Source organism: Dipteris shenzhenensis, chromosome 16 (genome assembly GCF_047967505.1).
Source record: "Dipteris shenzhenensis isolate YYH24624 ecotype China chromosome 16, Dip_SZ_1.0, whole genome shotgun sequence".
Classification (NCBI taxonomy): Eukaryota; Viridiplantae; Streptophyta; class Polypodiopsida; order Gleicheniales; family Dipteridaceae; genus Dipteris; species Dipteris shenzhenensis.
The window spans coordinates 13,419,200-13,442,826 of record NC_141611.1 but is presented as its reverse complement, the minus strand read 5'-3'; the positions used below and the strand labels follow the sequence as shown (position 1 = coordinate 13,442,826).

Below are 23,627 nucleotides of genomic sequence, written 5' to 3'. Positions count from 1 at the left end.
CATGAGTTTTCGTGCATATTCGATTTTGGGTGCTATTGATGTGTTAGAATTGTTATTCACGTTTTAGTGGTATTAGAGCTCTTGGTATGCTCCACGAGGACTTGGAATTGAGAGGTACTTCTCCAAAGAATTGTTGGAAAGAGAGTTGAAGGAGCCGTCGTCTCGGATTTCGAAAAGGGAACTCCAATAGTACTTTGGAGAGTAGTAAATGTGAGTCAAATTTTTGGGGCCCTTAAGTCTTTGATTAAAGTCTCTTTTTCTTTTGAAGAGAAAACAGAGAATTTCCTCTTTGTTATGTGATGTCGTGCAATGAGCCACCTCTCTCCTCTTGCTTCGCCATTCCTCTCTATCTCCTTACTCTATTACATAAGCCCTTCAAGCCTCCCTCCAAGCCTCTCCAATCAACGAAAAACGGATCGGCTAGAAAAAAAATCAATTGGTTACTCTTCCTGCAACAGACGGTCACACGAGAAGAAGGAGATCTAACCAAGAAAAATTCGGCTACAGAATTGCGTCCAGAATCGGCTCTGAGTTTTCAGGACCTCTGAATCCAATGCCCCGGTCTATTCAGGCTAATTCTAATGACAGAAGTGGGTTTGAATGTGCTTATCAAGGGGAAAACGTGAGAGAAGATGATAAGAGCAGTTTTCCAGTGATAAGAGGATGAGAATTTGTCTGATAATCTATCAAAACCCTCAATAGCTTATCAAAGCCCTCTACTCCTCTTCTACCCCTCTTATTTTCGCACTATTTTTCTCATATCTTGAGCATACAGATAGCTTTCTTCAAGTTGATTTTTGGAGGCTCTTCTACTCCAACAACGTCATATTCGGCAGCATCCAGAAGTTGTAAAGCTCTTGTCACTAAGCGTCAAGAAGGTTCTCTCACATATTAATAGCATTGTAAAATTGGTATTGCGGATCTCGGCGAAGACGATTGGCAATGCTAGTGGACGCTCTCAACTTGGGTGGCAGGCGCACAAGAGATAAGTATAACGACTGAGTAAATTTTGTTTTATTGAGTGTAAGAGAGTTTATTTTCTTTCACAAAATGACACAGCATCTCCCACCATCTCCAACAATTCAAGAGCAAATTAATGCACTTCACCTTCAACTTTTGCAAGAGAGAGATTAACAAGAGAAATTAGAAAAAGAGCTTGAGAGATCTAAGAACAAGAAAAGGAAGAGACATGCGAGAGATGAGAGTTCTTCAGGATTTGATTCTGAGGGAGTGATTCATAGAGCTGTTAAATCTACATTGAGAGAAAAGAAGGAAAATAAAATTAGTGGGAAATCTTTTACTTTTCAAGAAGAAAGATGCAAATTTTATTTTAGCATGGATTAGTCAGCATGATGATTATTTCCAAGGTGAAAGGTTTCGTGAAAAAGACAAAATTAAATGTGCTATTAACCATCTTATTGACAATGCGGCACTATGGTGGAATGTGGTAAAAAATACTAAAAGACGATCAACTACTTGGAAGGAATTGAAAAAAAGATTGAAGAAAGACTTTCTTCTGACACAATTCAAGTCGAAAGTCCGTCAACAATGGGATAGTTTGCATCAATTAGAAAAAGAGATTTTTGCTATGTATGTTGAGAGATTTTGGCAATCTCTCATTCAACTTCAAACCATAGATAGGATTTCTGAGAAAGAACAAAAGAGGAAATTTGTATCTGGTCTTTGGGCTAACGTAAAAGCCAAGATCAAAATGTTTCATCCTCATTCCTTGAGTTCGGCCATATCACTTGCTACAAATTGTGAAAGAAAGAATGGGATACCCAAGGATGGAGAAAAGAATAAACCTTTTGTTCCTTTTCAAAAGAGGGACAAGAAGTTTAAGTTCAAACTGTATTCTCGCTTTATGCCATCGAGTACATCTTTGAAGGATCGCGACAAATCCAAAGAAGAAAAGAAGACCGACTTGAAGAAGGGAACTTGTTTCAACTGTCACAAAGAGGGACATTATGCAAATAATTGTCCAAAAAAGAAGGCGGCATCAACCGCAAAGATTAATGTGATCGATGAAGTCAAGCAAGAGGGTAACACTTCTGTCTCAGGTAAATCAGGTAAGTTTTCTCCTTATGCATTGTTAAAAATGAAGGGAAAAATAAATGAGAAAGAAATTGTTATTCTCCCTAATGATGGAAGTACACACGATTTAATTTTTGAACAATTAGTAAAAGCAATGAATCTTAAAGTTTCACCAACATAGTATAAGGTTAAAGCTGCTTTTACTGGAACTAGATATAATTGTTTGAATGAAGTGAAAGATTTAGAACTGACGATTGATCCATATAAAAAAAAGAGAAATTTCTTAGTGGCTCCTCTAAGTGGAAAAGATATAATTTTGGGAATGGCTCCTCTAAGTGGAAAAGATATAATTTTGGGAATGCCGTGGCGACATCAATTTAATTCTGATGTTGACTATAACACTCACCAAATGTGGATCACACACAAGAATAGAAGAATTTGTTTAAAGGGATAAATAAAGAATGAAATGAATCCTTTGTTGAATCACACACAAGCTAAAAGGGCTTTTAGAAAAGTTGAAAATTTATTTTTGGTTTTGGTTAATTCGATTACGTTCATGCAAATTAAATCGAATGATAATTTCAAAGATTTTATCTCGCAATTTTCGGCTTGTTTCCTGGATGAATTACCCCCAAGTGTACCCAAGTCTAGACCTAAAGATCATCGCATAGAGAATTTACATGGAAATTCACCTCCTTATAGAGCTCCATATTGAGTAAACATCTTAGTACAAAAAGAGATTCAAAGACAAATAGAAGAATTGATGGAAAGAAAGTTGATTAGACCAAGTAGCTCCCCGTATGGTGCTCCAGTCCTTTTGGTGAAAAGAAAAATGGCACATTTAGGATATGCGTGGATTATAGAGCACTTAATAAACTCACTGTTATGAATCGGTATCCAATTCCAAGAGTAGATGATTTACTTGACAAGTTGAGAAGAGCTAAAGTCTTTAGCAAGATTGATCTTAAATCTGGTTATCATCAAGTTAGAATGACGGAAGAAGATGCTTACAAGATAACTTTTAGAATGCAAATGGGTCATTATGAGTTTTTGGTTATGCCATTTGGTTTGACCAATGCTCCATCTACTTTTAGTAGAATGATGAACCGAATGTTTCTAAAGCATCAAGATTGTGTAGTGGCGTTCTTTGATAACATATTGATTTTTAGCAAGAATATTGAGGATCACAAGGAACATTTGAAATTGACTTTTTCTCTTTTAAAAGAAAATTATTTGTACATCAATTCTGAGAAGAGTCTATTCTTTCAAGATCGCATTGAATACTTGGGTCATATTGTTTCAAGTCAAGGTATTAAAGAGACCAAAAGAAAGTGGAATGTATTGAAACATGGCCAAAGCCTAAAGATATACATGAGCTAAGACCATTTTTAGGCTTATGTAGTTACTATAGGAAATTCATTAGCAACTTTGCTTTCTTAGCAAATCCACTAACTTATCTCCTAAAGAAAACTACAAAGTTCATTTGGACTTCCAGCCATGATAAATCATTTCAAGCTTTAAAAGAAGCTTTAGTTAAATCCCCAAAACTTCAGTTACCAAACTTCTCACGATCTTTCTTTGTTGTCATAACTGATGCAAGTGGAACTAAGATTGGAGCTGTGCTTATGCAAAACAATCATCCTATCGCATTTGAAAGTAGAAAGCTTAAGCCAGCAGAATTTAATTATAGTACCTATGACAAAGAATTGATAGCAGTGGTACATGCCCTAAGGATTTGGAAGTACTATTTAATGGGCTCAGAATTCTTGATAAAGACTGATCAACAAAGCATTAAGCATATTTTGATGCAACCATTGATTTCTAATAGACATATCAAATGGGCTTCTTTTATTCAAAGTTTTCAGCCAATGATTCAATATCAGCCCGGTAAAGAAAATACGATTGCAGATGCATTAAGTCGAAGACCGCATTAAGTCGAAGACCACAAATCAACAACATTTAAGTAATTGAAATACAACCATTCAAGGCAATGAAAAATTCTTATCAAAATGACTCTGACTTCTCTGATATATGGACTAATCTTGAACAAAACAATTGGAGTCCTATATCTAGCTATTCAGTTAATGATGGATATCTCTTTTATGAGAAAATACTTTGCATCACCAATCCATTTAGATTACCAGTAATGGAGGAAATGCATCACCCTCCTTATGTGGGACATCAAGGGATGACTGCAACTTATCAGAGTATTGTTAAAGAATTTCATTGGCCTTTGGTGAAGAAAGATATCTCTAAGTATGTTGACAAGTGTTTGATTTATCAGCAGATTAAAAGTTTCAAGGGAAAAACATCAGGACTATTAATGCCTTTGCCTATTCCTTCATAGTCCTGGGGGGACAAGCATTTTCTGAGCGAAATCTTCCGAGCATCCGAGCGAAGGAAAAAAAAAGCTTGCAACTATGCATAAATATGGCAAAAATCGATCAGAAGAAAACATAGTTTCACTTAGAAATATGCAAAGTATTATAGCAATGCCTATTTTATACAAAAATCTTTAGGTGAATCTGTAGGAATGGTGAGAGCATAATGGGATGGCTTTTGAAGAAACCCACATGTAGAGTAGACTTCTCTAAGAAAATTCCCTTATGATCCTTCTTACAACTTTTACTTAATAGGGGGTGACATTGAAAACCCTCTCTCAACCTATCTTCATGAAAGAGTTTCTTCAAAGAAAACTCATTGAAGCAAGCCATCCAAGTAGTTTCGCCAGCGAAACCCCTTTGAAGCAAGTCTCCCAAGGTAGTTTCGCTGGCGAAACTACCTTGGACAACACTTTTAAAAGTGACATAACTTTCATATCCAATGTCCAAATATAGTCATTCAACCACTCAAATTGATCGGAACACCCCATTTGAGCACATCTATGGAGTTATATTTTGGAAAATCTTTCATATATAGTATTAAATATTACATGTATTTTATTAGAGTGATATATAAGCCCAAGTTAATACTTATTTATAGTAATTTAAACTTCTTTAGAAACATGTCCATAAATATGCTATAAAAACACTAAAAAGATATTATCATATGATATAAATGTGTTAATAAGTAATTATATATGCATAGTATTATTACATTGAGAGTGATTATGAGGAATGTTTCTTAAAGGAATCAACACTTTTTTAAGGTAATAACAGGGGTACAAAGGGATGTCTCTAAATAAGAAAATTATGTTGTGTAAAAATGAATGAGTGACTAGTATGTATATTTTTATGATAAAGGGATCTAGTTCTAGTGAAAATAAAAGTGTAAAAACCATGTTTCCTAAAGAAAAACATTTTTAAAAATCTATTGAAAAACACGCTCGGATAAACCTGCTCATAGGTTTTTGCTCGTAAAATTGACGCATTTATAGTCCTGGGAACAAATATCCATAGATTTTATTACTGGATTTCCCTTGACTTTTAATCAAAATAACATGATCTGGACTATCATGGATCGCTTTAGTAAGCAAGCATATTCCTTGCCTTGCAAAAAGATATTGTCTACACCACAAGCGGCACTAATGTATTTGAAGTATGTTTTCCCACATCATGGATTACCAAAGATTATAGTATTAGATCGAGATTCCAAGTTTTGTAGTGCCTTTTGGAGAACTTTAATTGAGAATCTTGGCACTAAAGTGGATTTTACTTCAGCTTTCCATCCTGAGGCAAATGGACAATCAAAGGTAACCAATAATACTATCTTGGATATGCAGCGGATATATGCTGATTCTCAAGGTAGGAATTGGGATAAGTATTTGCATTTATTGCAATTTGCTTATAACAACACAATCCATTCTGCTATAGGAAGAGCTCCATTCGAAATAATATACGGAAAGTTATTACCGATTCCAATTATAAGATTTAGTCAAAAGATTGAAGCTGCTGATGATTTTACAAAAAATTATGATCAAATCATGAGAGAAGTGACTGAAGCCATCAAAAGAGCTCAAGAAAAGTATACTAAACAAGCAAACAAGAAAATACAACATATGATGTATAAAGAAGGAGATTTTGTCCTTCTACGAATTGAAAACAGGTGTTTAAAGAGTGTTGATAAATGCCCTGCAATGAAATTAGCACCAAGGTTTTAAGGACCTTTCAAGGTCATCTCTAAAGTAAATGATTTGACTTATCGTTTGGAATTGACCAACCATTGGAAAACTCATAACGCCTTTCACATTCATCTCTTGAAACCATTTAAAGAAGAATTACCAACGCATCCTATTTATGAAGAGCCCCCTTTAATTGTGGATGAAGTTGAAGTTCTTGAGCCTGATTGTATTCTAGATGATCAGCAAAGAACAGCACGCAAAGGAAATACTTATAACTCCTATTTATTGAAGCTTAAAAATCATCCAAAAGAAAATGCACATTGGTTTCCTAAGCAAAAGAAAATGCACAGTGGTTCCCTAAGTAGTTTTTTCGAGACCCCATCCTGATATCCTTAACTCATATAAACAAAATCACAACTGAGGTCAGTTCCATCCTAAGCAAGAGGGAATGTTACGAGAAAGTATTTCTCAAAGCTCTTGTTCGAAATGACGTAAAGTATTTATAGGATCGCACCAGACGTGGCGGGGGTTCTATTTAATACTTTGGTTTAGTCAAGGACACCTAACTAAACGTGTACCATTAATAAGTATCATGGATGATGCCATTTAGAAATACTCACATTAATGGGTAGTTGTTTGTAAAGACCATTACTTAGCATGATTGGCTAATCATTTGATGTATATCATTGCGCTAAGTATTTGACTAATGGTGGATTGGTTTATTGAGTACAAGAAATAACATGGATGGATGGGAGTAAACACCCTCAAGGGAATAAAGGCTAAATGCCATGGTTTTATGCTAGCACTATGTAATGTATTAAATGGTCAAGGGTCATTACATTTTTTATAAGGGAGAGTGCTTAAAAGCCTTCCACCTTTGGCATGTAAATTTGGATGAGTAAGTGAGTAAAGGAGTGGCAAAGAGAAAAGTATGGTAAAAGGATGATCAAGAGAAAAGTATGGAACAGGGATGATCAAGAGATAAATACATGACTTTGTATCAATGGCTCATGCTTTTAGTGAAATATTATAAATACTCTTGGTGTGGGATCACGAGCCACACACCTCAAGGGGGGAGATTGTACCCAGTGATTGCCTCTTGTCTTTTCATGAGTTTCCATGCATATTCGATTTTGGGTGCTATTGTATGTGTTAGAATTGTTATTCACGTTTCACTATGAATTTCTACACAAGCTCTATTAAGAGATCAATCCCATGAGTTTACAAAAAGTCAAGTATATGTTAAGGAGAGGGAGGGCTAGGGGTTGTTGATATTGATGAACAAGCTACCCATAAACTCTCTGCCTCTTGGATTGTCAAGACTATTCTTAACCCTCGAGAAGGTTGGGCTCAATTATTAGTCAAAAATATTGCTCATATTCATCCCATCAAGGCTCCGAAATGGAAAAGATATACTCTACTTTTTGCTCTTTGTTGTTTGGAACCTTGTGGCACCAAAGGCAGTCCATTATGGAAATCTCTCTGGCCCGCTTTTGAAGAGATTAAGAGCTATAAAGTTTTTCCTGGTAAAGGGTCTTTTATGTCCCTTAATTCTATCTGGGTCTCTGTTGTTTTTAAAGACAAGCCATTGAGTGATGAAAATCTCATTAGAGCCAACCTTCTTTTCAAAAAGGGGCTTCACAGTTGGGGCAGCTATGGGACAAAGCTAACTTGAAGTGCAAATGCTGGCCAGAAATAAGAAGGAAATTATCCCTTATTATAAATCAGCAAGATTAGTCATGAAATAGCTCTATGGCAGGGTGACACACAATGGAAGGAGGGGACTCAACTATTGTGCAGTTGGGTGGGCAGCTTAGTCATCTTCCTTATCCCCACACCAACATCCACAATTGAGGAGGTTTATAAAGAGCTTAATAGCGTTGGAAGCTTGGAGACAATGCAAAAACATGGAAGAGAAGATTTGAGAGCAAATTTTGATTGTTGAAAGTATGGATGACAAAGTATTAGGCTACAACTAGTCATGGTCAGAGGAGATCTCACTTGCTAGGTATGACACCAAAAATTGATATTTTTTATTTGGCATTGGTATTGTTTTCTTCTATGTTTGATAAGAGTTTGAGTATCAAGTGATAGCCTAGCAGCTCTCACTTATTTCTATTTTCCAAGATATTGTATGGGATTGAGAGGATGAGTGGAATGGATCATTGTAAATACCATAGGTATGAATTATAAATACCTTCGTATCAAGTGAGAGTTATTTGTATATGGGATATTATGGGGTTTTTAGAAAATAGGAAGAGAGTCATATAAAGAGGTGGGCGCATGTCCATGTGTTTCAATAATGTAAGAGAGGCCACATGCCAAGCGTGTGGAAGGCATGTGGAGGAGTATGGAGTCAAGAGGAATCCTTCTAGAATTCCCATGTGGAATAAGGACACATGGCAAGAGTAGCCAAAAAGGACATGGATGGTGACATATGGGCTTATGTGATTGATGGGGAAAAGAATCTACAGGCAGCAATTGTAAACGGGTGAAGGAGGGTGACAAAATCTCTATAAAAGGAGCCCTCCTCTCCCTTGTTCAACATCTCTTCCACCATTAGGCCTCATGTTACTATAGCTCTAGTCTCCTCAAGCCTCTTCCATGAGCCTTCTCTCCCTCTTGTAGATATTCTCTTATGTAGACTCTTGAGTCCATCTCTCTCTAGTTTATTCTCTCTCTATGAGTAGTGTTGGAGCTTCCGCTCCCTCTTGTATGTATGAAACCTCTTCTTCTCCCTTGTGTTTGTAGTATTTTGAGTGTATTTGAGTGAAGTCTTACTCTCATGGCAATGAAAGTCACTTCTTATCATTTTCCTTGAGTCTCCATTCCTATGTTCTTTTCTCTCTCTATTCAAGTCTCTCAAGTAGTTCTTGTACGGTTGCTCACTGTGCACACATGGTCCATTTGTTTCCCGAGCCACCATGCAACCTTCTTCCTCTCTTTTAGGCAAATTTTAGGGGTATTGTATCGTTGATAATTGTGGAGCCTTGAGGGAGTAGTTTGCTTAGGCGAAATCTGCATGGGCAGATGGCAATTAATATAGCAATTAGACCCCTTGTCAGTATTTGGCCTATAACTTTCTCCTTGGTGGTCCGATTTCAATGAAACTTATATCATGTGAATATGTCTTTAAGGGTCTCTCTCCCATGTAATTAGTTTCTTGCATTGGGTCCAGGACAAGAAGTTATGAGTCTATGTGTATGACTATTTATTTCTATGGTAGTTTCTACCCCCTTTCAGTAAACTGTCCATATCTCTTCAACCGGTTATCTGTTTTCAATGAAACTTACATCAGCGCGAAGCTCTCATCAAGAGTTTCCCTTCCATGTAATTAGTTTCTTGCATTGGATCCAAGACAAGAAGTTATGAGTCTTTGTGTATGACTGTTTATTTCTATGGCAATTTTTACACCCTTTTTGTAAACTGTCCATATCTCTTCAACCGGTTATCTGTTTTCAACGAGTACGAAGCTCACTTCAAGGCACATCCCTGTATATACTTTAATATCTGATATCAGTTTTCTGGTGGAAGTTATAGACCTCTATGTTTTCTAGCAGTTTGTAGCATGATTTTGAGCCATTTCTAGAGGCTTCTATGAAGGAGGTGCCATGTTTCCCTGGAATTTACCCGTCCAGCCAAATCAGCCCCTTCAAGCCCCTAGATATATATCAGTTCATGTCATGTTGAGCCAAAAGATCTTCTTCCACCAACGCATCGCTTTTCTCTTTGGCGCCGATCGGCTTGGTGAGATAATGGCCTCTGCGGATCCTTTTCTTCTCCCGATGCTAGACTACAACGTCACTTGGGATGTTACCATATTCATTCTCCTCTAAGGGAAGCAAGGAGAAAGATATGTTGTGCTTTTCTTTGCATCTTTGCATAAAAATATTTTCTTCATCTCTCTTTGCAAATGATAAGGGTCTCTATTATTAAGATTGGGAAGAGCAGGAAGCTAAGAGGTGCGTGAAGTTTCATTACCCCCAACTTCATGTCACACCAGGTTATGATGTAGTACTCTGAACAAGCTCTATTTCATGTGAAAAGGGCTTGGAGAGCTTAGGAGGTCACCTCAACCGATTGGATTTTTTCCACAATTCTTGGTTTCGTGGAAGGTTTCCACAGAAAACGGAAAGCCCTTATATGAGGCAAATCTTCTCCATTAGCCAACTACGTTGGTAGGTATACCCTATATAAGTAGAGGTAATCTTGGACAGCCAGTTGGGTGGGTGGGGGTAGCTTGGTTCATTATGGCATCCATGTGACAAGACCGTCAATTGGGACCTATTGTAGTGTCCTATGTATGTGAGTTTCCTAGTTTTAGAGATAAGGAAAGATTATTATGTAATTTCTTATTGCTTGATGCAAAAAGTAGGTGTGATTCTAGCTTATTTTATGTTCTTTAGCTATAAGGTTCATTATGTCTAATTCATGTAGTTCAACTATGCAATTCTAGCCTAATTCAAGTACTTCAACTATATGGTTCATTATTTGATGCCCCTTTCATTGATGCAAAAAGTAGGTCTGATTCTATCCTAGTTCATGTATTTCAACTATATGGTCATTATGTTATAGTATTTAATACTTGGTTTCAAAATTTATGCTTCAATAGACATAGCAACCTAAGGTATTCATGCAAAGCCTCAATGCATACTCAATGAATTGAGTGCATGCTAATGCTATGCAATGTCACTCAAATGGATTGCTCCTTGTACTCAAATTATCATTGGTATGTGATTTACATTAGTGAAAGTGGGTCATATGATGATAGATATAGTCACACAATGCACCCATCCACATTGTAGTAAGACAACTACTCAAGGTTCGGGGTCTTAGGCTATCCTCAACCTAATAGAGCTCATTCCACCTCTTCCAAGGCACCATTTAAGCTCATGTAATTGTTTTGTAGATGCTCATGCTCATTCCTTGGTGTTGACATCCTATTCATTTGTACTAAGGTTTTCCACTACATAAGGTCCTTAGTGTATCTTTGAAGCTCATTTACATTGTAATTGTTGTTTCTTCAGGCCACAAAGCTCTTATTCCAAGTTTTGTTCCATGTGTTAAGTTCAATTGAATTGTATTGTATGAAGGTTAGGGAAAGGAGAGAACACACCATTTTAGAAAATATAAACGATGATAAATTATATCTTTCTTCCATGAAAATATTGCCTTGATGACAATGAATAGAGTATAAGTATTCAAATGGCTATCAAGGAACCAGCATGAAATACCATGTACTGCTATCAAAGGGTCAATTGAGAAGGCTAGAGTCACCTAGAAAGGGTCTAAGTAAGAGCTAATGGACCTGCATGTGGTAGATTCCTCCTGAATCATCCAACCAAATGAGAGGGATGCGAATAAGTTCAAGGATACATGAATAATAAGCAATTAATAGAATTTGCTTCTCAAATTGCAAGTATTGTGTAGGAGCTAATTTGTGAAACATAAGTTAGTCGACAAAACGACACTATTGCAACAAGCTCTAGAATATTGCTAATGGGAAAGAAAAGAAACCAACTACTAGGGAAGGAGAGGCTTTATGGGGGTACCTAGGGATGAAAAGGCACTAGCTATAATTGCACTTGGATTGAGTGATTCCTATATTCATCACATTGATGATTGTGACACTGCACATGCTGCATGGAGTCACCTTGAGATTGTCTTTGAAGCACAACAGAAGTGTTCCAAGTATAGTTTGCTCATTGAGTTCTTTTGTCTAAAGTTGGATGGAGGAGAATCATTTGCTCATTGAGTTCTTTTGTCTAAAGTTGGATGGAGGAGAATCAATCTCTTTTCACATTTAAACTCTATGAAAAGCATATTGACTCAGTTAGCTGGCATCAAGTTTAATCTTTATCTTGCTTAAAAGTCTACCTGATGAATACGGAACAATTGTAACTACCTCACCAATCCACCAGAGATCAATTTGGTGGAAATCAAGGCATCCCTCTTAGAAGATGAAAAAGAGGAATGACTACAAAGAAAATGGGGCATATTTGGTCAAAGGCAACTTCATGGGATCTACCAACAAGAGCAAGATGAAGTGCAACTTTTGTGGAAAGCCTGGACACTTTGAAAAAGAGTGCTATGCAAAGAAGAAATTTTCAGCCAATCTTGTGAAAGAAGCAGAGAAAGAAGAAGAAGAAAAACCAGAGGATGTTAAAGCTCTCACTGCTTTCACCACCCAAGTCAATCTTGATAAGGGTGATGATCCATATATTTTCTAAGCTATTTTGACTGTGTGGTCAATAAGGTTCTCTGCTCTGCGATGCCCCCCTTAAATGATTGCTAGTCTTATGTTTGAGTTATTACCTTGTTAGACCCATGGGGATTTCCCATGCATAGTCATTGTCCATTCTCCCAATTATAAACCAAGAGACATAGCCAGAGTGAGTCAAAGGTTGGGTCATGAGTGTTGTTACTAGGTGTGAACAAGCCATGAAGCTTTCCATGTACTTCTGCTGGGGTGAGGTCATCAATTTGTGGAGGGATATTATGGACAAAGTGATGTAATGGGGTGTACCAAGGGGTACAACTTTTGTGTGTGGTTGTGTGTCACCACATGGTGGTTAGTGTGACTAGGTTAGGTGGTAGAAGGTTATATTAGGTGTGATTGAGAGATTCATGGGCTTGATTGAGAGATCGGTCCAGTAATTTGTGGATTTGGAGGTGCTCTTCCTTGGGCACATGCATTGTATCAATTGCCCTTATAAGGGCTCCTCTACACTTGAATAAACGTCTTTTTCACTTCATTGCTGATTCATTTCATGCCTTGCTGTTCCATCATTTTCTACATCTAACTGGTATATATTCCATCTCTTGAGGATCACTAGTGATATCAAAAATCTTATGGAATCCATCTTTCCTACTGGAGCATAAGTTCCACCCTCTGAGTCTCTAGCAATTCTTGCTCTTCTTCATCAAGCTATTCTGTAGGTGACAGGGTAATCGGTGTGACCATCTCCAATGTATTTGATGTTTTTCATTCGGATTCATCATCAAAATCTACATCTCTAGAGATTATTACCTTTGGTTGGTGTGCTGTCTATCGACAGCCTTGTGTAGAGGGCTCTAACTCCCCCTAGAATGGGACTACTCGAGGCTTTCAAGGAGTTTAATTCTATCCCTATTTCTCTCTCTGAGCTAGAATGAAATCTCTCAATGGATGAAGAAATGAATAACTATCACTCTCACACAGCACCTCTCAATGGATTGAAGAAATGAATAACTTTCACTCTCACATAACACAAGAACCACTCTCTCTCTCGCATAAGAATGAATGGAATAAAAAGAATGGATAAAATTCTCTAAGGAATGAAGAATTGCTCTCAATGGAAGAGAAGGCATGAACTCACAAACTAGAGAACTCTTAATCTCTCACACTCTCTCACAAGGATCTCAATGCCTCAATGCAAGGCAAGAGGGCTCTAATACCAAGAAAATGTTAACATGCGATTCAAGGGATCTCGTTATGTTAAATTTGTTAACGAGTGAAAACTGCTTGAATATCAAACCTACTCTAAATAGGTGATGTATAGACATTTCGTATAAAAGTGGTTAAAGAAAAGCACAAGTGTTCAACTTTCGAGTGGCTGCTACTTTTTAAGTTTTTTAGGGTTGAAATGAAAAAGAAACCATACAAATGGGTAATCCTTGAAAAGCCATTAAAAACATTATAATATTAAGTTCAGACAAGAGACTTTTGCGCTATAAACAACCATTTTGTGGAATTGATATTTCTTGTTAAGGCCACTTTTGTGTACAACATCATGTAAATGGAATTGCATAGTTGAAGTTATGCTAAGCTACTAGCATAACAGGCGGGCATCATTTCTTTAAACCTCTATTAGTAGCTGTTTTAGCATATTCATTACCACTTATCCACAATGAGGAGGAGCTCTGTAAACCTAGGCAGGACAGCAAGCTAGACCACTTATATCATGCAGCCTATCCAAGGAGAATTTCAAACAGGCATGTACTGTAATTCACATCAGCCCATTATGCTGGCCATCTTCTCTCTCCCTCTCTCTCTCTCACACACACACACACACCCCCCCACCCACCCACCCACACCCACACGTACACACACGTGTGCCAGAGAACAAAGACAGGCTTGTTGTAGAGACAACCAAGATTCAAGTTCTCTGAAGCTTGCCTGTGAAAGCGGGACCTTGTTATCGTCTCCATTATTTCTGCTATTTTACCAAGGACAAGTGCACACATCACAATGAAAATCTCAAAAGCCGCTGAGAGGGTCAGCGGGTATCTTTCAAAAATTTACAAGGAAAACGTCAGCATGCTTTTAAAACTCACTACCAAGGCACACACAACCCATAAGCTTTCATGAGGCCTCCAAGAATGTCACTAACATCAAATGTTGGATTCACACCCTTTCTCACATGGGGAAGCCACAAATCCAACACTGAAATTGAAAGGGAAAAAGAAAAGTTAAACCAAAATAGATTTCATATAATAAACGACAGAAAGAGAATCAATTAAATCTTTCTTGTCCAGGCAAATTAATGAGGGCTGCCCTGCAGGACAACCTCTTAGTTCACAACAGCAACCTTATCTGGCAAATAGATAATGAACAAAAGTTTCCCACGGTATACTATAGAGCCAAATCATTAGGCAGAGTTAGCCAAGATGAGGGCTACCAGAATAAACAGATGATTAAAAACAGCGAATATCTTACTGATGCAACAGGATGCATTTTCAGCTTTCTGGAAGAATATTTTATTAAATTACGTAGGACCCTACGTCTGTAGCAGGAGGAATGTAAAAGCATTTACAAAACCAAGCGAAGGTCCAAGTCCCCACTATGCAAGCCCTAAACGAGGGAGGACAGCATTTTCATTTTTGAATGTGGAACGATGCCACCATTAGGCTTCTTGGAAGCTCACATTAAGATGCGAGGTCCTTCTGCCACAAAAAGCACATTGTTCGCAACAAAACCTGCACCCAGTTATACAACGCACAATTGGGCCTTTAAAGAAGGCACCATGGCTGAGCGCTCATAAGAATCCTTGCCTTTACTTTCATTAATCAAGGAATGAACTGAACTACAATTCACACAGTGCCAACTGAACTAAAGGACGAAGGAAAGTTTGGGAAGAGTGTTCTCAAGGCCTAGCCTCTTGAAAACCCGGCACCATTAGAGGCTAGAAATGTGCCACAAGCTTTTAAGGACAGGGCTAAGAAAATTGTTCCTCTGATACCCCCTTTACTAATTCTTTGGCATATTTCTAGCCTCCAAAGGCCTTGGGAACTTTTTAGACCAGAACCCAGAACGTTGAAATTGAGCTGCGAACCTCCATTGCCTTCAATATACTAATTGACAGAAGCCGGCTTTCAAACCGCAAACTCAATAAGCTTGAAGGTCCATGAAAGGCTTCAAACAGCTACATACAGGAATAAAACCATAAGGATCCTCTAGGCTATAGAAAAGAGAAGGGAAAAATTCATGATGGATGGACATGCTAGAAGGAAGATCACATTCTCTCAGCTAAGTGATCAACAAAACATAACAATGGGACAGCCTTCTGCATGTCGAAAATCGACAAAGATTTTTTCGCTCGGCCGTGCAGTTCTTTGGCAAACTCCCTGCATTTGTCCATACCAAGTAACCCAACATATCTGGACTTCTCTGATGGGGAGCTCGAGGAGTTTTTCTCGAGCCCTTTTGCATCGACAATATCTTCTACAACCTCGTAAAGAAGGCCCAATGCCCGGCCATATTGCCTCAAATTTTCGATTTGATCTTCGTCAGCACCCGCTAGGACAGCTCCGCATACCGTTGAGCATTCTGCAAATCTGGCAGTTTTACGGAGATGTATCCCCTGCAGCTCTTCGAAGCTCAGCTGCTGCGTCCCGGCACTGGCTAACTCCAGATATTGCCCTGCCACCATCCCTTCGGAGCCAACAGCTTTACCCAGCTCGGCAATAACGCTAAGAAGTCGGTCCCCGGATGTCCCTTTTGTGGCCCTGGCCACATGCTCAACCCCCAGAGAATAGAGAGCATCGCCTGCAAGAATGGCGAGATCCTCGCCAAAGACCTTGTGATTGGCGGCCTTCCCTCGCCTCAGCTCATCGTCGTCCATGCAAGGAAGGTCGTCATGGATGAGGGAAGCAGTGTGCACCATTTCCAGAGCACAGGCGGTGGGCAAGGCGAGTTCCTGCGACCCACCAGCGAGCTCGCAAGCAGAGATACAGAGGAGGGGGCAGACACGGCTGGAGTCGGCGAAGACGGAGTAGCGCATGGATTCAAAGATGGAGGCGGGGTAACGGACGGGGATGGCGAGGTCGAGGGCGAGGTCGATGGCGTTGGATTTGAGGGCAAGGAAGGAGGGGAGGTCGAATTGGATTTGGAGGTGCTGCTGCTGCTGCTGTTTGGACAGGGGGAGGCAGCGGAGGGAGAAGCCATGGCGACGAGCAAGAGGAGCTAAGAGAGGATGGGTTGGGAAGGATGAGAAGCTCATAGCAGGAGAGCTCTCCACCATAGCCAGAGCCAGTGCCATCGCCATAGCCAGAGCTCTCAAAAGCTCAGTCAATAAGGCTCAAGCTTTGTGTTTTGTTTTGAGTGCCTTTTTTTTTCCCGCACTAAGGCTCAAGCTCACTTTGGCATGCACATTTGAGCATTTGTCCCAGTCTCGTTGGTACGGCTTCATTTTGCTATTGGTGGAATTGCTTTACATGATTTTCTAAAACAAGGTGAATGATCATAAATCATTCATAAGGCTTACCCGAGATCCATATAGCGCGATAAAGGGTGGAGATGACGAACTGAAAGCCATGTGAGAGTGAGAGAGAGAGAGAGACGATGAATTGAAAGCCATGAGAGGGCAACTCCAAGGGAAGAAAGATTAGGCATTAAAGCACTTTGACGATCGAGCCTCCAAGAATAAAGAAACCTGCACTTGCAATAACTAATGGACCAATTGCAAAACAGAAGAATTTTCAAATTTCCAATAATCTAGATTTTTAGCTTTGCAAAAGTAGAACTGTTGCTAAGGCTACCTAGAGGGCAAGCCAAAAAACAGAGGTTGACAATGGATGATTTAATCTCTCTGCCTCACTTGGGTTTTTTTTTTTTTTGGGCAGAAAAAAGTAGTGTGTATTTATTAATTTATATCATGTCATACATCCAAAGAAGATAGAACCAAAAGTGTCTGTTGTGGCTAGCATAGCCCTTACATCCTGAGGATCAACAAAAGTATAAACTCCTATAGCAAACATCTCAAGGATGAAATGAGAAGCTGAAAGTATCTTCCTGAGCATCTGAGGTAGCAGCAACAGAGGTGTCTGAAGAGTGTCCCTGGGCAACAATAGTGTTAGAAGAATGACCATGAGTAACAGAGAGGCCCTGTAGAGGGTCAATAGACATGGATGACAATTGGGTAACGTTAGCAAGAAGAGCTAGAGCCATGGATCCAAGTTTTCGCTCCTAGAGAGGCAGCTTGAGGCTGTTTAGAAGGGGAGTTGATGGAGAGGCTCCCAAAGTTAGAGGTAACCTATATGGAACCAGTAGCAGCAAAAGTAGAGGGAACATTGCTTGTAGAGGCATGAGGTGTTGAACTTGGGAAAGAGGGAAGGAGTTCACCAGTTGTGGTAGATCTTCTTTGAAGAAAAGGAGGAATCTTTGCATGATCATTTGAAATAAAACAAGAAAGCTTGTGTCTAGCAATATCTGCACTTAACCTTTGATGTTCAAGATTGTATGCACTAATGATGAAGTCAATTCTCATTTTTTCCTGTTCCACATGTAGCAAACATAGCATCAGTAGAAAGATCTTTATGATTAAATTGGCATGTCCTAATAGAATAGCTTTCCAATTAATAGGTTCACCATATTCCATCTGGATAAATTTCCATACTTTCCTGGCATGAGGACAGCAACAAACAGGTGGAAGACATCTTCAACAAGGTTTATGCATCTCATACACTTGCCATCCCCTTTGCCAATGCTCAGTCCTCTCATACACTTGCCATCCCCTTTGCCAATGCTCAGTCCTCTTGAATTAAGACCAACAGATTTATGAAGTATTAGCCATGCAGGACAAGACATTTTCTCAGGCACACTCTTAGTCCAAATTCTGTGGAACCTATAGTACCATTTGGTTCTATCATCATTCAACTTCCATCTCCTATTAAGAGTTCTGAATAGATCCTCCATATCAGCAAGAGGAGTTGGGATGGGTAATAAGGAGGAGCATCCCACCCAGCTAAACTCCTTGTGTATGCACAGTACTGAACCTCCCTTCCAAGTCACCTCTCCTTGCCAAAGTTCCAATCTTGCCATAATTAGTCCTTGCTGTTGGTTGGATAGAAAGAACTCTCTTCTAATTTCAAGCCATGATTTCCATCTGATATGTTCTCTACTCCATAGCTGACCCCAAGTTTGAAGCCCTTTCCTGAACAACTTAGCTACAACTGTGAATTGCTCATCTGTCAAAGTAGCAGATCTAAAAATGGAGGAGACCCAGATAGAATCAATTAACATGAACTTACCTTTACTAGTGAAGAGGATTTAGGCTTTTATCTCTTCAAAAGCTCCCCAAATGGATTTCCATAGGGGACTCCCCTTGGATTTACAAGGTTCAAGGTTAAAAAGAGCAGAAACAAAGGAATATTTTTTCCAATTGGGTGCCTTGCAAGGTCTGATGTAGTTCATGTTTCTCAAGAGCAGTTGTGCCCAATCCTCCTTAGGATGAAGAGCAGCTTTGATGATCCAAGTGGCAGATAGTTTTTTGGCAGTAGAGGAGATGTCAATCACCCCTAACCCCCCCTCCTCTTTAGGTTTGATACAATACTCCCATCTAACCTTAGAGATTTTATTGGACCCCCTCCATAAGAAAGATCTACATAGTCTGATAAATCTGTCCAAGGCAGTCTTACATGGAGACTAACAAGATAGATAGAAAATTATAATCGGATAGAGACAATGATTAAGAACCATTTTCCTACGTACCAGATTTGCTTGGAAGCTTCTCCATTTATCTAGTTTCTTCTGGAATCTATCCAGCACCCAGTCCCACCTCTGCTTCATTGTGACATCAAACCCCAGTGGTATCCCCAAGAGTTTAAAGACTGTACCTTTTTGTAGCTTCATGCATCCTAGCTATTGGAGGACCCTCTTATCTTTCCCACTGAGTGTAGCATACCCTATTTTGGAGTGGTTAATACATGAATTTGAGGCTTGACAGAACACCTCAAGGCAATCCATTACACAAATGACATCTTGATCAGTGTTTCTAGGAGTCAGAGTAGTGTCATTAGCAAACTATTGGCATAGTAATTGTTTACCATTACTGATTTAAATCCCTTTCAGACCTCCAACCTATATCTGACTTCTAAGGAGCCAACCTAGAGAGTCTGCAACAATTGCAAATAAAAGAGGAGCTAGTGGATAGCCTTGTCTGATTGACCTCTTGAGGAAAAAAGAGTCACTCATAATGCCATTAACATTGACTCTAGCTGTAGCATTAGTAAGTAACAGCTTAACACTAGAAATAAATGAGGGACCCCTTACCCATATCTTGTAGAGATTGTATGATAAAGTCCCATTCCAACCTGTCATGAGCTTTATCAAAGTCCACCTTAAGAAAACATATATCTTGTTTGGTCTCTTTAGCATACTCACACCTTTCCCAGATGTTGATAATAGCTTCCAAAAGGTGACATCCCTTGATGAACCCTTTTTGTTCTGGTAGAACCCAATCCTTCATTTTGATTTGAATCCTTAAAGCTAATGCTTTGGCAAATATCTTATAGCTGTAGGTTAACAGTGTGAGGGGTCTCCAATTTTTTAACTCATCCTTAGAGCCTTCCTTAGGGATCAGTTTTATAATTCCTCCATTTATATAAAGAGGAAGACAACCTTCCCTGACACTTTCCTGCCAAAGGAGTGAAAGGTAAGGCCCAATTAGTTCCCAAAAAACTTTGTAGAATTCAATGGGAAGACCATCTGAGAGTGCTCTCAACAGAAGCAAGAACGGAAGAGGGAGAGAGAGAAACAGAGAGCCACACAAGTTTTGGTGGGTGCAGAACACCCTAATCTTCTTTTTCATTCATTTATATATGTGTTTGAGTATTGTATATAACTGGGGTAAAGGCACAGTGACCTTTAACCCCCACAACCTCCCACTTAAAGGACAATGTGTCTTTAAGGAAGAACAACCAGTGAGCATACTATCCTATGCCCATCAATACATGACAATACTCAAACCGCTGACTAGGTAGACTCTTCGTCAACATATTTGCAGGGTTGATAATCTGTATGAACCTTGACAAGCTCTATGCGCTTGTCCTCAAGTACCTCCCTGATGAAATGGTACCTAACCTCAATGTGTTTGGTCTTTGCATGAAAGACCGGATTCCGTGCTAGTTGAATAGCACTCATGGAATCACTATGCAATGTCGGTACACCTGTATGAATCCCCAAATCTCCCACTAGCCAATCAAGCCATATAGCCTCCTTGCAACCCTCTATGGCTGCAACATACTCAGCCTCTGTGGTAGACAAAGCAATGCACTTTTGTGCGCGAGGCATCCATGACACTGCACCACCTGCAAAGGTGAACACATAACCAGAAGTGGATCTCCTACTATCCACATGCCCTACATAGTCTGAATCTGTGTCCCCAAGTACACGCATGTCTCCTCTACCAAAGTAGATGCACATCTCCTTGGTACCCTTCATGTACCTCATGATGCACTTAACTGCCTCCCAATGCCTCTTTCCTGGATTAGACATATACCGGCTAACAACTCCCACTGCAAATAGCTATCATAGCATACACAAGACTCCCAACCGCTGATGCATAAGGAGCCTTGGCCATCATGGCCCTCTCCTCATCTGATTTGGGACTATCTGTATGACTCAGTTTCACATATGGAGGCAATGGAGTACTCACTGCCTTCCCCCCCTCCATATTGAAACATTGCAATACTTTTGCCTCACACCTAAATATATGCAAATGAGAGTAAGAGGGCTCCTTGCCACTCCATGCCTCTTCAGGAATACCACCATCCAAACTCTTACTAGGTGATCTATTGATCACATGCACTGTAGTCTTTATTGCCCCAGCCCAAAAACCACTAGAAAGACTTGCATTGGAAAGCATGCATTGCAACCTTACTTGAATGGTACGATTCATCTTTTTTGCAACTAGATTTTGCTCTGGAGTACGAGGGGATGTGAGCTCCCTCTTAATCCCACGTGTATCACAAAAATGCTAAAAGTCATGAGAGAGATACTCTCCACCATTGTCAATTCGTAGGCATTTAAGCGTTCTACCTGACTGATTCTCAACCAACGCTAGCCATTTCTGAAATACTTGGAACACATCACTCTTCGAAGCTATGGCATAAGACTTTCCTAGTTGCATCATCAATGAATGTCACATAGTATTCAGCCCCGCCAGATGACCGTGTAGGCATGGGACCCCATACGTCTAAATGCACCAAATCAAGCTTTTCAAACTCTTTCTTTTCCCTTCTTTTATGGTCTGATTTAGTCTGCTTCCCATAGAGACAGTGCTCACAAAAGTCAAAATCAGAGAAACTCAAATGCGGTACATAACCCAAACGACATAAGAGTTTCATTCCATTTTGGCTCATATGGCCCAACCAGCAATGCCATAAAGAAGTGCTTGGCTGCTCAGTTATTGCAACAACATGATCAAATACCCCTGATACAAAGTCCCACACTTGGCACCCCTGGCCAAAAGCATAGAGCCCTTCTGAATTTTCCAACTCTGAAAGCCAAAAGTGGTATGAAAACCAGCATCATCTAGCTGACCCACTGAAATAAGACTCTTGGTCAACTTAGGCACATGTCTCACATGTTTCAAAACAAATGTAGACCCATTTGCAAAAGAAAACTTTATGTCACGTGCTCCCACTATGTCACATGCATAGTCATTTCCAAGATGCACACAACCTATCTTTCCACTGTCATAAGTGGAGAACCATTCCCTATGGGGAGTAACATGAAATGAAGCACCAGAATCCAAAATCCAATCCTGGGAATATGCATCATCTGAAGTGGTAAGCAACTCTGCAGATAAACTAGACATGAAGAGAATGTCATTGCCACTATCATGTGTGACTGCATTGATCTCCTCGATCTTCACTTTTCCTTTGTCCTCCCTTAGACTCTCTTCCTTCTGATTTGCACCCCAATTTGCATTCTTTTTCTAATCCTTTTGCTCTCTTTTCAGCTTGTAGGAATCCTTTTTCATATGGCCCTTCTTGCCATAGTGGTAACACTCAATGTTCCATGCCCTGGATTTGCTACGAGACTTCCCTCTTTCTTGGGACTTCCCCCTGAACTGTGATCTGCCCCTTTGCACATTTATAGCTGCATCTTACTTGTTGCCACCCACAAACTTCCGTCTAATCTCCTCGACCAACAAGCTACCCACAACATCATCAAATTTCAGTACTCCACCAGATGCAGAGTTACTAACAGCTGTACGGAAGGTATCCCATGAGGATGGCAATGAAATAAGAGAAATATTGCCTTAGTCTCCGCATCAAAATTCATCTTCTAAGCCTGAAGTTGGCTGAAAATAATATTGAATTCATTCAAGTGAGAAGCAATGGAGACCCCTTCCTTCATCTGCAGCTCAAACAACCTCTTCATGAGGTAAACTTTAGTAGAGGCAGTTTCCTTCTCATAAGTGGCGCACAGTTTCTTCCACAAATCTTCCGTAGTCTACTCATTTACTACTGTGAAATAAACTGACTCTGCAAGATGAAGTCTAATAGTAGACTTTGCTAATGCATCCAACTCATTCCAATCATCCTCAGACATATCTGCAGGCTTAGCTTCAATACCTGCCAAGGGTTTAATATGCTTCTTTTGAATAAGCACATCCCTTATCTGTTCTTTCCACAAAGAAAAGTTTGTCCCATCAAACTTTTTAATGCTGAAACACTCCTTTTCAGACATGGAAGAGGATGCCATGATCCAAATGAAGCAAAATCCCAAATGCTAGTACTTGCAAAAGACAAATCACACCAAATACTAGGTGCACCCAAATGTATATGCCACAATATCACCAAAACTCAAAGCTCAAAGCATCAAAAGATGCAGTTGACTCAAGTGCATGTACTATGCGTCCATATGAGCAAATCTGGCCCAAAAGAAAATGCCAACTGCAATGGCAATCCAAAATGCCAATAAGTGCCAAATGGCTCAAGCATAAACACTGTCCATGGGCATATGCATTACCATATCTCATCCAAGAGAGCATAACACTATCAGTGCATCACCTGCAATGTGTCAAAGCTGTCCCTCAGCATAAAATAGCATCTATGTGCAAAGCGTCCATAAAAAATAGCATCCCACAAGGCAATCTGGGCCTATCAACGCATCCAATAAGGATCGCAATGCATCCAAATGGCCTATAAATCATCCACTGCAACCCAATGCACAACACAAATGAGCGCACACAGCTCAAACTGCAACCAGAGTGATCTTCATAAGGTATGCTCAAGAAATCATGGTCCCACGGCAATGACCGCT

The 23,627-nt window shown here is 39.5% G+C and overlaps 1 protein-coding gene across 1 annotated transcript; it reads right to left on the bottom strand.

The window, feature by feature from the left end:
- Positions 1-15,111: 15,111 nt before the first annotated feature.
- On the bottom strand, positions 15,112-16,703 carry LOC147892582 (geranylgeranyl pyrophosphate synthase, chloroplastic-like). Its single transcript, XM_087386724.1, has one exon. It carries the CDS (start codon positions 16,618-16,620, stop codon positions 15,589-15,591), a length of 1,032 nt encoding a protein of 343 aa, XP_087242850.1. The 5' UTR covers positions 16,621-16,703; the 3' UTR covers positions 15,112-15,588.
- Positions 16,704-23,627: the final 6,924 nt, after the last annotated feature.

Excerpts from the sequence above, each read along its gene's own strand:
- LOC147892582 (XM_087386724.1), bottom strand. The coding sequence starts at position 16,620 with ATGGCGATGGCACTGGCTCTGGCTATGGTGGAGAGCTCTCCTGCTATG.